Source organism: Zonotrichia albicollis, chromosome 27 (assembly GCF_047830755.1).
Source record: "Zonotrichia albicollis isolate bZonAlb1 chromosome 27, bZonAlb1.hap1, whole genome shotgun sequence".
NCBI lineage: Eukaryota > Metazoa > Chordata > Aves > Passeriformes > Passerellidae > Zonotrichia > Zonotrichia albicollis.
In genome coordinates, this window is record NC_133845.1 from 7,945,997 (window position 1) to 7,962,419 (window position 16,423).

General features: G+C 42.7%; 1 protein-coding gene across 12 annotated transcripts in view; it reads left to right on the top strand.

Annotated features, from left to right (window-relative positions):
* Nucleotides 1-15,648, top strand: part of PRDM10 (PR/SET domain 10) — a 47,606-nt gene extending 31,958 nt beyond the window's left edge. For 11 of the 12 annotated variants that reach the window (XM_074559415.1, XM_074559417.1, XM_074559413.1 and 8 more), the window contains 11 exons: nt 1,443-1,790; nt 3,553-3,708; nt 4,405-4,584; nt 5,457-5,567; nt 6,577-6,777; nt 7,332-7,475; nt 8,546-8,716; nt 9,932-10,072; nt 10,705-10,873; nt 11,495-11,607; nt 12,379-15,648. In XM_074559415.1, the coding sequence (XP_074415516.1) occupies nt 1,443-1,790; nt 3,553-3,708; nt 4,405-4,584; nt 5,457-5,567; nt 6,577-6,777; nt 7,332-7,475; nt 8,546-8,716; nt 9,932-10,072; nt 10,705-10,873; nt 11,495-11,607; nt 12,379-12,615 (1,971 nt within the window). In that variant the 3' untranslated portion in view covers nt 12,616-15,648. The remainder of the gene's footprint in view (nt 1-1,442; nt 1,791-3,552; nt 3,709-4,404; nt 4,585-5,456; nt 5,568-6,576; nt 6,778-7,331; nt 7,476-8,545; nt 8,717-9,931; nt 10,073-10,704; nt 10,874-11,494; nt 11,608-12,378) is intronic. The other variant, XM_074559420.1, reaches the window with a different exon arrangement.
* Nucleotides 15,649-16,423: the final 775 nt, after the last annotated feature.

Genomic DNA, 16,423 nt, shown 5'->3' on the forward strand with positions numbered 1-16,423 from the left:
TGCAGAATTCATGAATGGGTCATATGGAACACATGTGCGCAGAAATGTCAGCAATATTGTAATGGAATCTGAGTGGTTTTGGCTGGGAGGAACCTTAAAACTCATCCAGTTCCACTCCTCTGCTATGGGCAGGGACACCTTCCACTATGACAGGTTGCTCCAAGCTCCATCCCATATGGCCTTGAGTGCTTCCAGGGATGGGGCAGCCAGTGACAGGGCCTCGACACCCTCCCAGCTGAGAATTTCTTCCTAATATGCAACTTAAACTTATGCTCTTCCACATTATTTCTCTAACTATCATGATATAGATTCTGTGTGTAATGTGAAAAAAGACATCAATAAATAATGGTTTATAGAAGTATTTGAGAGAAGAGTGGATATTGCTTAGACTTCTTGCAGAAGAATGGAGCATTGCAGTATACTTGGAGTGCAGTATGGGTGACAGTGTGCTGGGGGATTTCATAGGACTCAATTTCCACTTTGCAACTGTCCAACATGAAAGTTCTCATCCAATATTGAAATGCAGGTGCAGGACCTCCTTCCCTCTTTCTATGGGCAGTGCATCCAGCAGCATCTGTTCCTTCAGCAGAGAGTACTGGGTCAGGACTGGGATGGCTCTATAACATTTATCTGAAGGGTAGGGAGAGAAAACAGAGAACGATCATTAAATGTTACAGAAGAGGCAGAGTGAAGGCAAACACACACCAAAAACATAGGGGCTGAGAGGAGACATTGTGCACCGTAGAAGTGGAGAATTGCTCACAAGGTCTTATGTGCTGCTGATGAGACTGCCATTCTGCCTTTGTCATCATGTTTTGAAACTCTGTTCTTCTTTGTGGCAATAGTAAAAAAAGTTCAGACCGGCATTTCTTGAATGCATGTTCCACTGGAAGTTCTCCAGACAATGCTAAACCACTGCTGCACATCTCTCTGGTGATATTTGATGCAAAAGGTGATCTTGTAAAAGGCTGTGGAATTTCATAAGCCCTGCTCCTGAGGGAAACACACAGTGCTGGCTCACCATTCCTTTGTGTGGTGGCTGAACTTATGACATGATGCCAAATAATCAGCTGGAATTGCAGCTTTTCTCGGGCCCAGGTCTGTGCTTCAGAGAGGACTTTGTTTTATTTTACATAAAAATTGCATGTTTAAAGAAAGTCAGCTAAATCAGAAGAAATCAGTGATGTAGAGGAAACTCCTGCACTGTGTTCCCCTAGCTCAGGGTGTAGCTGCAGATGTTTCTCCTGACTTCTGCCTGTCGCAGCCTCCCCTGCTGTAAATTGGAGGCCAAATATGATTTATATATTTCCTTATATATAAGGAAAATAATTTCTTGAAGTTTAGGTTCACTAATCATCTGGTATATTTAATTCTGAATATATATGGATGTGGAATCTATACATGGTAAGGAAAGCTAATGGTCTCTTGGATGCTTCTTTCAGAATGCAGCTCTGCAGCACCTGTTCATCCGGAAATCCTTCCGCCCGTTCAAATGCCTGCAGTGTGGGAAGGCCTTTCGGGAGAAGGACAAGCTGGACCAGCACTTGCGGTTCCATGGGCGGGAAGGGAACTGCCCTTTGACCTGTGACATCTGCAACAAGGGCTTCATCAACAGCGGTGCCCTCGAGAGCCACATGAAGTTCCATATGGACCAGAAAACGTACTCCTGCATTTTCTGCCCCGAGTCCTTTGACCGCTTGGATCTCCTTAAGGATCACGTGGCCGTCCATGTCAATGATGGCTATTTCACCTGCCCCACCTGCAAGAAACGCTTCCCAGATTTTATCCAGGTGAGATGCTGTACTGATCTGAAGCACTGCTTTGGGGGTCTCTCAAAAAGGCTGTAGGTTTCTCAGTGCTCTCCATGTGTAACTGCACAGCAGTTCATTCTCACAAGGTGCCAGGGTCCACCTCAGTCAGAAATTGAAATGGAAGAGTGACCAACCACTGCTAGACATTGTCTTATGACACTGAAGTGCTCTGTCCACTAAATCATCAGATGTGATGCTTCAGTCTGTCATTAGAAGGCACTGTAGTGCAGAAGGGTGGATGCCTTATTCCTAAGAAATTCCTGAAGCAGAGGTCCTGACTACTATATCTCCGTGGCACAAAAAGGAATTGTCTTTTTTGTATTCAGCTTGTACTTGAAGAGACCTTGCCCTTCTTCATTAAAACTCTGAACAAAAAAAATGAGGGGTTTTACATCTTTAATCCCTTGCCTACTTTCTGTCAGGGTAATTCATTTGAACAGCTCGAAGAAATGCCAGAACAGATCAGGATACTCTGCTTCCTGACATCCCCCCTGAGCTTCAGTTGGGCACTTTATTCTCCTTCCCTGCACACTGCACTGGAGCAGTGAGTAATGCGGCTACTCTGCACTATACTGAGCACTTGGACAAGGTCATTAGTAGAATTTAAAGATTCTATTTCCACTTCCAGTAAGAAAAAACTGAGATGGACCGTGCAAATATTCATTATCCTTCCTAGGGACAAAGCAATTGATGTGTCTTACTGAGCTGCCTGAGTGAAACTGAAATGTAGAAATCCGGTTTAGATCAGTAATAGGAACAGATAGACTACCCACTAGACTGAAGAGGAAAGGATGGGGGAAAGTGATGTCACTAATATAATTCCATCCTGGAAGAAGTCCTTTATCTTCTGTAAATGTTCAGCAAGGAAGAATGTCGATGATTCAGAAATGCTGTACTGCAACTTAATTCACTGTAAACTTTCCCATGCAACTGACTGAAAGTCCCATGGCTTTTTTTCCAGCTATTCGGTTGTATTTTTGACATTTAACAATAATTTTTTTCTCTTCTTGCTGTGTGGATAATTAAGACTAGTCACTGCTGCCTACTGAAATACTTCTGTGTGGAACAGGTAGAGATGCCAAGTTGTTCCTTGTATGATCAGTATTAGAAGACGGTAAGGATTTAATTAGAGATCCATTTCTTGAACAGTGCTTTCATTTCAGATGTCAAACTTCATTAGTTAATTATTGGGGGGAAGAAAAAAATACCCCTCTAGATGTCTGAAGAGGTGAAGGATAGTCCCTGAGTATGAAGAAGTAATTGCCATTCAGGAATGATGTGCAAATGTTGTTCTGAATAAGTTTTTTTCTTCTTTGCCAATTATAATTGCAAGCTCATTGTGTCTGATTGAAAGGAATTAGTCCCTATGTTTTGGTTTCTTATAAATGAAAGGAAGATAATGAACCTCAGATGAATTTGTTTACTCAAGGGCGATTCTGTGCAAATGGTGCATTTTGGACTTTTGCTGTCCATTAAGTGCAACTGTGCAATAGCTGATGCCTTCAAGATTCAGTCTTGAGGAAATCAAATCGCCCATCCAGATGAGTAATAAAGATGTTACAATTTCATAGAAACTATTGCTGAGATATCAACTGTTCTGATCAAATGCTTTTTAAACCAAAGTATATTACACACCTTCAAAACCTTTTCCTTCTCTTTCACATTGCGAACAGCTTCCTAGTGTGTTACAACTCACTTCTCTCTTGAATAAACTTCATTTTTCTGTGATCTGCCATTTTAGGTCAAGAAACATGTGCGCAGTTTCCATTCTGAGAAGATTTACCAGTGTACAGAGTGTGACAAGGCTTTCTGCCGCCCCGACAAGCTGCGACTCCACATGCTGCGGCACTCGGACCGCAAAGACTTCCTGTGCTCCACCTGTGGCAAGCAGTTTAAGGTAAGGTGGCTCTTGGCTGGATCATTAGTAGTACAAAAAAAATTATTCCTTACCCTCCTTCAAGGAAATAAGTTCATGTTCTCAAAGGTGAAAGAAAATAACACATGTAAGCACACTAGACTTGCCTGTGAGTTGCATGCATTTCTTGGTATCCTGTGTGAGCTATGGCATCCATTTCTGAAGGACAAGAGGCAAGGTCACCTCAGCATCTTATTTCAAACAGATCTTATTCCTAATAATTTAATAGCAAAGGAACTTTCTATCTGCTCATTAAGAACTGGGACATCATACATCTCCATTACCAGGTGTTTGGGTTACATTGTTTATACATTGTCAGTTAACTTGCTGGTGCCAGTGGATTAATAATGTTCCTGGCCGAGATGCCTGTGTCCATGGCATCCATCTTGTCAGCACATGTCATCCAGATGCCTTTCCAAATCCCATTGGAACAGATGGAGCAGACTGTGAGCCAGGTAAACAATGGTGGCAGCAGCCTGCTCCCTGTCACTGAGTTTGTGATGGGACACTGAGGGACTGGATACTTCTGGGTGAAGGAACACATTTTTCTGAGAGGAGAATTTCCCTCTCTGGAGAGAGATCCCTGAACAACTCAAACTGTGGCTCTTATGTATAACAGGCAGTATGGCAGTTTCTGTGATGTTGCTGACATTTTTCCCCCCAATTTCTCCTTTCCAGAGGAAGGACAAGCTGCGAGAGCACATGCAGAGGATGCACAACCCAGAGAGGGAGGCCAAGAAGGCTGATCGGATCAGCCGCTCCAAAACCTTCAAGCCCCGGATCGCGTCCACTGACTATGAGAGCTTCATGTTCAAGTGCCGCCTCTGCATGATGGGTTTCCGCCGCAGGGGCATGTTGGTGAGTGCCTGGGTGCTGTTACAGCCTCTCTACTCTATTCTGATGAATGGGTAAGGAATAAAGATGGAATTCCAGTGTTGGAACACAAGAATCATAAAATGGTTTGGGCTGGAAGGGACCGTAAAACTCATCTCATTCCACCAACTGGCCATGGGCAGGGACACTTTCTACTAGACCAGGGTGCTCCAAGCCTGTCTTATCCAGGCAGGATGCTATGAAACAAAGTTCGGCAAATTTTGTAGCTGAGTTGAGGTGATCAATCTTTTTTTAAACCTGTGTGTTTTACATCTTCAGCAAATTTGCACATGTTTACTGCCTGCACTGTACATCTGGTTGTCAGTACCATATTTCAACACTAAGTAATGCTGTCTGATGTGTACTGTATTTAACAGGACATGAGCTGAAAATACTGCCTTGTTCAGCCTTAAAACCTTGTTTTCCTGGCGGTCTTTCCTGTTTTTTGTTTCTCCCCCTTCTCCAAGTCCTCTGCTGGCCATGTCTTGGCACTGCCTCTGGATAAAGGCTGTTCTGCAGCAAGAGATTGTTTGCTAAGGTTTCATGAGGGTTCTGATTTGGCCAGAGGCCCTTCACACTACCTCACTCTCAGATATCACCTACAAGACAGTTCTGGCAAACTATTTCACCCCTTCCTATCTAATTTTGATTAGAGAAACTGTAAATAAGACCTAGCAAGACCACATTTACCTTGAGCAGTTAAATATGAGTGCACAATAACCCTTGCAGCAGCACATGCTTCCAGTGCTGCTGGCTTGCATTGTTCAGTTTTGGTTTGGCTGTTACCCATGTCTGGGAGAAGCACCAATCGTTCGGCTTTCAGCTGTAATATGTTCTTGTCCTCTGTTTCTCTTAAGGTGAATCATTTATCAAAGAGACATCCAGACATGAAAATAGAAGAGGTGCCAGAGCTCACGTTACCCATCATAAAACCCAACAGAGATTACTTCTGTCAATACTGCGATAAGGTGTGTGGGAAGTCACCCCTCGGAGGATAGCTCAGTCCCAGTCCTGGATGCAACCAGTTTGTCTCTGCGTAGAAATCTCTGGCAGGGTTTGTAGCTTTTCTGAGGTGCTTGCCATCAACATTCCTGCAGTACTGTAAAAAAAAAGAAACTACAAAATGCACTTAGGTCAAGGCAGTGGAATGCTAATTGAAAGCTGTAGTTTTCCCCTTTCTGCTGTATTTGGCATTGGAAAACTTGAGTACTGTTATCCTGCAGGCAGTCACTGACTCTTAGTCTTGTGTTTGCACAGGACTAAGTATGCTTCTGCATATAATTCCTGGCCAGTAAGTACTCTTGCGTTTCTAAAAGTTAGTCTTTAACATCTTTTATTGTAAGCTGCTTACTAGGTCATGTCCCAGTGGTCAGTGGAGCCTGAAGCTGCTTCTGCAGTACCTTTGGGTTCTTGCTTTTATTCTGCTTTGCCTTTTATGCCTGGGGACCTTTATTTACTAGGGAGTGTATTTTTGACTGTCTTTATCCCCAATATGTCTTTCTGTGATGCCTCTTTTTCCTTTTGTTTGAGGGGAAAAAAATAGTTTTAATTATGAGATAGTGTTTGTTGATGTGCCTAAAAAGAATTAAAAGGTATGTTGATCACTAAACTAAAACAGTTTGATGCTCTGTGTCAAATAGAGACATCAACCATCATAACAAATTAACATTGGGCATATGATCTTCAAATATGGCAAGAAGAATTTTCCTCTTACCTCCTTGTCCTGCTTTGGTGTTTGGTTATGGCATGCAATATGTTCTCAAAAGGCTTCTCTGCTACACAAGGAGTCAGTTGCTTTTACAGGTTGATGAAACACTGGAAGGTGTATGTTCATGCCTTTTGTTGTAATTGTTTGGGAATTTAACTAAATGTATTTTCTAAAGCAACATGCAGACCTTCCAGATCAAGATAACTGGGATCTGTTTCCTGTGCAGACACCAGGGTTGCACCATTTTAATCCAGATCTTTGCCCTGCAGGTGTACAAGAGTGCCAGCAAACGCAAAGCACACATCCTGAAAAACCATCCTGGTGCTGAGCTACCTCCAAGCATCCGGAAACTGCGTCCTGCAGGACCGGGAGAGCCAGATCCTATGCTAAGCACCCACACACAGCTGACAGGCACCATTGCCACCCCTCCAGTGTGCTGCCCTCACTGTTCCAAGCAATACAGCAGTAAGGTATGGGGGGTTCCGGCCTCAGACAGCCTCTCCCTGGGGATGCTGTTTCGCCATGGTCTCTGTCACCTGTCTGTCCACAAGCAGACCTCTCTTCTTCTCAGTCAGGGTGCTGGTTTTGTGCTGTGTGCTGACAGTGCAGGCACAGTCTGTTGTTTTACGGCCAAAAGATTCCATGAATAGAGGGTTTGTGCTGAAAAGTTACCAGAGCATGAGCATGAATGGAAGGGCTTGAAAACTGCTCTCTGATAGTTGCAGGGGAGATGAGCAGGGAAACAAAACACAGAAAACATGACCTTTGGAAAAAGTCGTAAAACATTTGGCGATATTGGGGTAAAAACCTGCTGAGGACAATACTTCAGTGTCACCTCTAATCAGCAGCAGGTTTGTGATTCTTGTTTTCAACTTTGTTGACCAGAGGATCTCATAGTATCAATCTGGAGGCTGTTTTACTGAGAGAAACATAAAAGCTGTGTTTGGCCAGGCTGTTGTATTTCACGTGGCCCTGAGCAGAGTTACTGACCGTCCTTCCAACACTCCTTTGCTTCTCTCTGCAGACAAAGATGGTGCAGCACATCCGCAAGAAGCACCCAGAGTTTGCTCAGCTCCCAAACACGATCCATGCACCGCTGGCGACGGCCGTCATCAGTTCCACACCAGCTGTTCTCACCACAGACAGCACGACTGGAGAAACTGTTGTGGTAAGGACTGGAGGCACACAAGGGCAGTGCAGGGAAACACACAGAACAGGAGCCTTCTGGTATTAGTAACCCTGTTTATTTGGCAGACACTACTTTTAAACCTGTATTAGGACATTATTTGAGATCACTTCTGGTTTTAAACCTGTGTGGTCCCGTTTTGCAGTGTCAGGAGCTGTTCATTTCATTCTGGAGCTTTAGGGATTTGTCTTTTATCCCCAAATCCATTTTCTTCTTTCATTCAGACTTACTGACTCCACATAATGAACTCAGGGATACACATCTCCTGGATTTTCATTGGGAATTTTCTCATGAAGTGAGAGATGCAGTTCCTGGCATCAAGAGGACAAGCTTAACAGTGACTGGGGACTGGATCAAACTGTGTTCAGGGAGTCAGGTCTTTTTGTAATCCTTTGGACAGCACAGCTCTGAGAAAGATGAATCTCCGGTGGCTGATCTCTCTCCACTGTTAATACATCAGCTGCCACTGAAGTGAAAGCTGAGACTAGAAAATGTGCCCTTCAGTGTTGTGGGATACTATGTAGTTTTAAAAGTCCTATTGATCACGGTTTAAAACTTCTTATCTAAAGACTGACTAGATAAAAGACTGTTTTGCTTGAAAATGGAGAGATTTAATCAGGATGCTGTTGGCTTCATGAACCTGATTAAGTTATGTACTAATGTCTTTACACAGTAGAAATACAGTTGTGACTCTGACAGGGGAGGAAGAAAGGTGGAATATATCAACAAATTACTTTTTGACTTGGAAACCAAGTTAGCTCTTCACAAATACAGGACTTCCATTGTTTAACAGAACACTGGTATGTCACAAGATGAAAATAATTATTTTTATTATGATATATTAAGTTAGCCATTACTAGTCCAGAGTAGGATTTAGACAGAAGACAGCAATTCTAGTTGATGATCCCTGGTGACTACTTATGACCGCAACCTCTGGACATGAAGCTCTTGTGAAAAAATGACCAGATCCACATAAATGTAGATAAAAGAACTACAGCCCTGAAGAAGTACATCAGTATGATGATGATCTGTATCTCCCTCTCCCTGCTCAGACAACAGATTTACTGACCCAAGCAATGACAGAGATATCGCAGACCCTCACTACAGATTACCGGACTCCCCAGGGAGATTACCAGCGCATCCAGTACATCCCTGTGTCTCAATCCACAACGGGCTTGCAGCAGCCTCAGCACATACAGCTGCAGGTTGTTCAAGTGGCCCAGGTGAGTAACCTGGTGGGGATCTTGCTGTGCTTTTGATTTCTTCCCTCCCAAGCCTGTGTGTTCATGGGGCTCTAGCACACAAAAGTGTGGTAAGGAGTAGTTACAAAAAGTGCTGTAGCTACTTTTTACAGATAAATCAACTGATAAGGCATAGAGTTCCCTTCATAAGCACTTGTACTGGGCGTAAATAGTCCTGCCAGCCTTGGTCAGCTTGCTGGAGACACATCGACGCTGTCCAAACGTAGTTCTACCCATCTGGGCAGCTTTGCTCAAGTCTGCTCTAGGAATGTTTTCCAGCTACTGGAAAGGTGGATCAGTGGGCGACCCATTTTCTGCAGTTCAAGAGTGATTTGTACTTCCTTGTCCTCAATTAGTCAGAGCCAAAATTTGGGAGTGCAGAGAGTGGTTGCTTGTTCCTTTCATAGCATCTATTAGCATATTCATTCTGTTAATGCTCATCAACCTCCTAAAAATGAAACCAAGAGTGTAACTAGAGTAACTGGTCTGAGGAAAATATCTCAAGCAGTTGTAAGAAATCTGTTACCCACTGGAGGAAGCTGAAACTACCATGTGTTTATATTTTAATCTGAAATTCCATGTTATCAAATCAGATTATGAATTTGGTTAATAAAGGCCTAAACAGTGGCCCCAGTTGATAGTGACTGTGGCTGTTGTAACAATCCAAGAGCATGACCATTGATTCCTGCAGGAAATATTAGCAAGATCTTAATTTTATAAATATCCAAAATTTGTAATTCAATTACTGCAATTGGTATCATTAGCAAGTGTTGTTCAGAAAAACCTTTAAAAACCTCTGAGCACTTGTATTGATGCAGATCTGTGTCAAACTACAGAATTGGATATGCAAATCTTGAGTATGTATATGTTGTACAGAGAGATGCTTACAGAGAAAGGGTTAATACTAATCCTGGCTTTTGAGCCCCTTTGGTTTAGTCCAGCCACTGCCACAAACAGCTTGAATGATGTTAGGCAAGTCCTTTCCATTGGTATCAGTGAGATAGAACATCTCTGTGCCATTACATCTATTAAATGTACCTTATCTCCCGGGGTGCAAAGAAACTCAACAAGGCTCAACAGGTGTGCTCCACGAAGGCTCCTCCTTCATTATTCCAGACTTTGTGTCCCAAAAGAGGTTTGCATGGCTGCTTTTGTAAAGAATTTGAGGTAAAGAATTCTGTTTAATTTTTTCCCCAGGCTACCTCACCTCACCAGTCCCAGCACTCCACAGTGGATGTTGGGCAGCTCCATGACCCCCAGACATACACTCAACATGCCATCCAGGTGCAGCACATCCAGGTCACAGAGCCATCACCAGCAACTCAGTCATCATCACAGGTATTTCCCTCTTCTCATCAGAAAATGCTTTCCCTACCAGCCTGCTCAGCTGGCATATTGCATGTGCTGATGCAGGGAATAGTGTTTTCTTTTTCATTTAAAGGACCACACATGAAATTACTGTTGTATTGAGGTCATCAAGCAGTGCCCAGATGTCTCAAGGTGTATGGGGGTGTTTTGTTGTGGGTTTGTTTTGGTATTTGTTTATGGGTTTTTTGGTGTGGAGTATTTTTTCCTCTCAACAATATGTACAAAGAACAGATAAATGATTGGAAACAGACATACTTGCAGCTAAATTAAGTTTGTCAGTTGGAAGATGCAAGTGGAAACTGGCATTCCTCAAAGATTTGAAGTGCAGTTCTTCATGCTCTTGGGTTGAATTTAGCCTCTAATCTCAGGTCTCTGCCACAGACTCACTTTGGCAAGCAACAATATCACTATTTCAGTTTCCTGGTCTGAGCTTATTTACCATAGAGTGAAGCAAGCTGGAGGAGAGAGAGTTCAGTTCTTGTGTTCGATATGCTCTGGAACCCATCCTGTGTTTTCCTTTAATGAGAAGGCCATGTTTGTGACAGCATAGAGCTGTGCAATCCTTACTACACCAAGAACACTTGCACTTTGTTTTCCTGTAGGCTGGGGGTCAGCCTTTGAGTCCCTCCTCGCAACAACCTCAGCAGGAGCTCAGCCCCTCACAGATACAGACAACTACATCGACACCAAACCAAGCCCTCCAGCAGCAGCAAGGCTCCTCAGTCCAGCACACATATCTCCCCAGCAACTGGAACTCATTCCGGAGCTACTGTAAGTGTCAGCAGTAGCTCTAACTACTTGTCTGGCAAGTGTGTCTGACTAACAAGTGCCCCATGTCTCCAGCTACCAAATGGGACAGTGTTTTCAGAGTTCATTCAGCTTTGTGGTTAATATTCATAGATATCAAGAAGATAACGCTTCAGACAAATGTAAATGGTTGTACCAGCTCTTCCACTATCATCCATACTGATCCAGTACATAGTTTGGGCAGGCACACTGGGCTCCTTTATTCCAAGAAACTTGCATACAGCAAGAATCCATGTGTTGGATAGCTACTTGTTCAAATTTGGATGCATGCTTGAAAGAATTGTGTGGAGAAGAAGCGTGACATGAAGATGATTTCTCATGTTCATGCAGTTCTGGATGGTAATTCTGTGATGATTTGAGTGAGAACAGGATGTGTTTTCTCTGCATGAATTGCCAAATCTCTATCTGGTGTTAACTGGCAAAATTCTGCTGAGGCCTGTAGGGTTCTACAAGGCCTTATATCACCTGAATTCTATTCAATACCCACTGTACAGACTTAAAATCTTTCTGACATAAGATATGATCTTTGAAGGTTGTCTTTGAGTTTGACTAAAGGTCTTGATTATCCAATTTGCAACTTTTTAGCATCAGAGATTCAGATGATGACCATCCCCCAAGGGCAGTATGTGATCACAGAGACTGCTGTGGGTACCCCAGTCACCACTGTCAACACAGGGCAAGTAAAAGCAGTTACTCAGGTAAGGAAAATCATCATGGCCTTTTTTTCATCCAGAATATTACCAAGCATAAAGCTCTTCAGCTTGAAGACTTAAGGAATGCCAAAATCATGACTGGGACACAGAGTACCTAAAGGAGGTACCTAAAGAGATGCATACTGCCCAGTATAGTCTGCATTGTAACCATTTACAAGGTTCATGCTATCTGGCTCTTGTACGTGTGACTCCTTTCAGTTTAACATCTTCACTTAATCACATTTGCAGAACAAAATTATTTAGTGGTACTGCTTAGTCTTAAAAATATTGATGATTAAGCTGTATCCATTAAACCAAATTTCAGAACAGCTTCTGGAAACATTTCAGTAGCTTTCTGTTATATGTAAGATTAAAAAATAAGAAGAGTTCCTGCTATTCCTTGTAAGCAATCCAGCATAAGGAGACAAGTCATTGGCTTGTGTTGATCTTAGTCACTGGGAATGCAATCTCTGCTACAACATGTGGAATACAGGAGAAAAACCTTTCAGAATAGTGCAATTGAAAATTGCTATTTTATTCTGTAGTGAATATCTAATTGTGTAATGAGTTTAATCATTTGTAAATTAACCAAAAGCCAAGTAAGTCAAATGTCCTTCAAATCAAAAGACAGGTGTTATGTTGCTGTCAAATACATTTAAATGAAATAGAGCTTATTAAATAAGTTCTTTGTTCACACCAATATGTCTGTGGGCGGACTATTAGAAAAGTTACAAAAGATACAGTGTTTATTAGTTATTTTCTATATTCCCCATGCAGACTCACTACGTGATATCTGAAGGTCAGCCTGATCTGGATGGTAAACAAAACTCTTCACTCTCCAGTGAGGTTCAGGTGGGCATTTCCCAGCCCACAGCCCACACGGATCCCTTGGAATCCCAGACGAGCAACCAGCAGCAAACCACCCAGTACATCATCACAACCACCACCAATGAGAGTGGCGGGAGTGAAGTGCACATCTCCAAAACCAGGACTTTCTCAGCAGAGCATGAGTGAAAGAGCCTCATGGTGCCATTTGCTTGTCCTTGTCACCTCCCTGACAGCCCAGATGTGGGGGTACCCTGGGGCTCTGTATGTTTTAATATATATGCTCACTTACCTTCTACTAAAATCTTGGAGCTCTTGTTAATGCTTTAAGAGGGTTTAATTCACAGTGACCATGAAATACCCTCAGAATCCTTCTGGGATGCTTTTTATGCAGCTTTTAAGAAAAAGGACAAGAGAAGTGAAACCTCTGCTGGCCCTGGACTTTATTTTTGGCATGTCTGCTGACCCGTTTTTTTCCTTTTTGGAAGTGTGTCCAGCAAACAATATTATTTCAGCTGTTTGGCAGAAAGCCTGCCTAACTGAAGGCTTCCTGGCAGATTGTTGTATGTATATTTTTAACAGGAGCCATTAAAGAGGAGAGCATCATGTAAGTTGTTAGAATATGGCAGAACTGCTTCCTGTGGCTTCTAGCAGCCAAGGTGAAGGGGAGTGTCCCTGGGCCATATGAGCAGACTGCCTGCAGAAAGGAGCAGCAGCAGCCAAGCAGTGGTTCGTGGTGTCCCTTTATGGGGATGGATTGAACAATGAAGCTGTGAAGATGTGCCGAAGCAGTCCATTAAATTATTATTCCAGCCCTCCAGAACTGTTTACGTGCTGTCTGCCCTGCCCTGTTTTACCCAGCAGTTTCAGAAAGCGAGAAAAGCACAGTCTTAAACCCATGTTGTTTGGAACAAACTGACTGAAGTCCTAGGAGCACCTAAGGGTAGTACAGAGCCACTGTTACTTCTTTTCCCTCCAGTGTTTGCAGGGAAAATTGCTTTTTTGCCTATAAACAAAAAAACAAAACAAAAAAAAAGGCAAGCAGCTCAGCTAAACCTGCACAGTAGCTTCTGCTGTGATCTAAGATAGTTGTACAAGGAGAAAACGAGGATACGAGCACTCCTCTGAAGGGACAGGGTCACTATCTCTGTGGCCACCTCAAAGTAAACATATTTCTCCTCTTCAAGACTGGATGGAGAGTTGGTTTCTTTTTTTTTTTTTCCAAATAACCTTGTTAACAATGTACTGTAATTCCTTTCGACAGTTCCAGAAAAAAACCAACCATGGACTCGGGAAACATACAAGAAACATGCTAGTGGACCACTATTTATGGAACATGGAAAGCCATCCATGAGGGTTGCCAGATGTGATGAACCTGGTCTACATACAGAATTCACGTTGCATTTAGGGACCAGGAGAAAGGGAAAGAGAAGGTTTATCTTTTAAGGCCATGTAATAGGTTTTTCCTTACATAGTTCTTCACAGGTTGTCTTGGTTGTTTAAGGCATTCTGGTGGTTGCAAAAACATGACTACAACTCCATTGACTCCTGGTGGGATATACTGTGTATGTCTGAATTTCCATTCTTTGCTGGAAAACTCATCTGTGCATATCAGGATACATTTATTTATAAAACAGACACAAAGAAGGATGCTGTGTCTTAGATGTCGTTGAGACAGAAGAACTTGAGAAGTTTTTTTTGATTTGTTTTCTCTTGTACTGCACTGAGTGTGATTATGGGACTCTTTCATAGATATTCCCATGGATTCAGATGTGGATTACCCATGTCAGTAAGCACTACACATTGTGGTATCAGGTTTTATGGAGTTAAAGCTCTTTGGCATGAGGGAACTCCACACTCAGGCTGCACAAGAGCAAATCTGGTTCCTTGTGGGCAAAGCCTTTTAGCAGGCATGGCTTTGGTAATTAATGTGTCTGTTAATGTGGCATGGAAATAGTATTGAGATAAATCAGCTGGCCAATACTGGCCAGCCAGTAAGTGACTTGCCAAAATGTGGGTTACTTTTTTTCCTAAGATTTCTCTTCTCTTGCTGTACCACCATACTGAGGCACTGATGAGCAGGGTAGAATTGACATGAAGCAGAGCTCCCATTTGGTCAAGTGCAGTGAGTGAGTGACCTTACGTTCTGTCTATTTGGCAGCCCAGCCACTGTGGCAATGTGGAGAAAAAACCACAATGCCCAGTAACTTGAATTCATGTTGCTGAGGACTTTGGAATTACAATGTTGAGTCTTGCAATGTTGTTTATGTGGGAAGAGAGTAGGGAGAATTTTGTCATAGCTTTTTTCAGGCTGCTGCTAATTTAGTAACAAGTAGTAGGAAAATAGCAGACTTGGAAATGGAAGACTGGGATACTGGAGGACTGTGGGAGCAATTTTAAGAATCTTAAAAGTTTGACATTAGACAAACATCAGATATGTTCACATTATTGATCTTGCACATGGGGGGTTTAAAAACTACTTTGGTCTATTCACCTTTGTTGGAATGGTCCATGAATGAGGACAGTTTTACCAGTTATTTAAAAGCGAAAGCTATTTAAAACAGAAAACCATTTTAAAACAGCCTTTTTGAACTCAAATATTTCCTCATCAAAGTTTCTCTGCCCTGCAGCAGCAGCAGCACCCTCGGGCTATTGGCCTGACTCCAGGTGAAGTAATTCCTAGTGTCATGAGTTGAATGAATTGCCTGTGAAAGAAGCAAGTCTGGAAATGGAAGTACCACAGAATTTCTTTCCAAAATAAGGAACTACAGTGATTGCACAGATGGCAAAGGTTGCACGGATTTTTTTTCTCCATTTCTGCAGTGCAGAAGGAATGGGATGTATTATTATTGTTTGTAAACCAGAGCAACCCAAAGATCTCTCTAAGTTGTATCCCACAGAAGTGTAAATCCAGAGTCCTCTCAGTTGCCTGGAAGGTCTGTGTTTTGTTTGGAGATACTGTCCCTTGGATACTGTCCCTTGGAGGCATTCTGGGTCAGATTCTGTATTTTTCTGGAGGAAAACGAGAACAATCCCAGCCTGCGCACCCTGATCTTGCACCTCTTGGACTGCTCGGGCCCCATCTCTTATTTAACTGTGTATGTTTATTGTACATTTGGTGACTGTTGTTGTGTTCAGAGTCTTGTGCAGCCTGGCAGGTATAAAAAAAAAACAAACCAAACCAACCTGAAAATAATAAATGTTTCTCTTTTTTTTTTTAAATCACTCGCAATGACCAATCTGTTCATTGGGCTAAGGTGTTCAGTGGAGGCTGAGTGAGGTGGAGTGTGGATAGTTGGGATGGTAACAGTATAGCGGTTAGAGGGGAAAATACATTTGCTGCTCTCTGGATGGATCACAGAATTTCTGACCTCCCACAACACAGTCCAAGGGAGGATAAGTGGAGAGTGGACTGGCGTGGGGCCCCTGTGTCTCTGTTGAAACCCTTGCAAAATATGGAATTTTAAAAACTATTTTTAAATTTAAAGGTAAAAGTTTAAAAGTTCTTTCTAGCTGATCAGCCGCACAGCATCTGAAAACTGGGAGGTGAGAATGATGTCCGTTGAATCAGCAAACCATGGCAAAATCCCTTTAGGAGCAACTCCTGTCCCCATCCCAGGTGGTTTCAGGTACTATCCTGAAATATCCACTCCAATCACTCACTAAGAGTCACTCAAGCTCCACCTAAATGTAAAGAAAGAAAAAAAACCAGGGAGAAGTTAGGGAAGAGTCCATCGTAAGTTCTGCACTGAATCTGTCTTTTGCTCATTGGGTAAGACATGCACTCTGATTTCTCGTGTGCCCAGTTGTGGCACAGATTAGAGTTTGTGAGTACATTGCCTTACTGTCACCTGCAATCCTGCACCTTACCCCGTCGAGATTTTATTAAATGAGTGTTATTCTGGAAATTGTTAATGTGCGTCCTTGGAGGGGGCTGGCAGTGGGTAAAGGCACGGAGAGACAGTAAGAACCTCCGTTTGCTGTATGAAAATTTGCA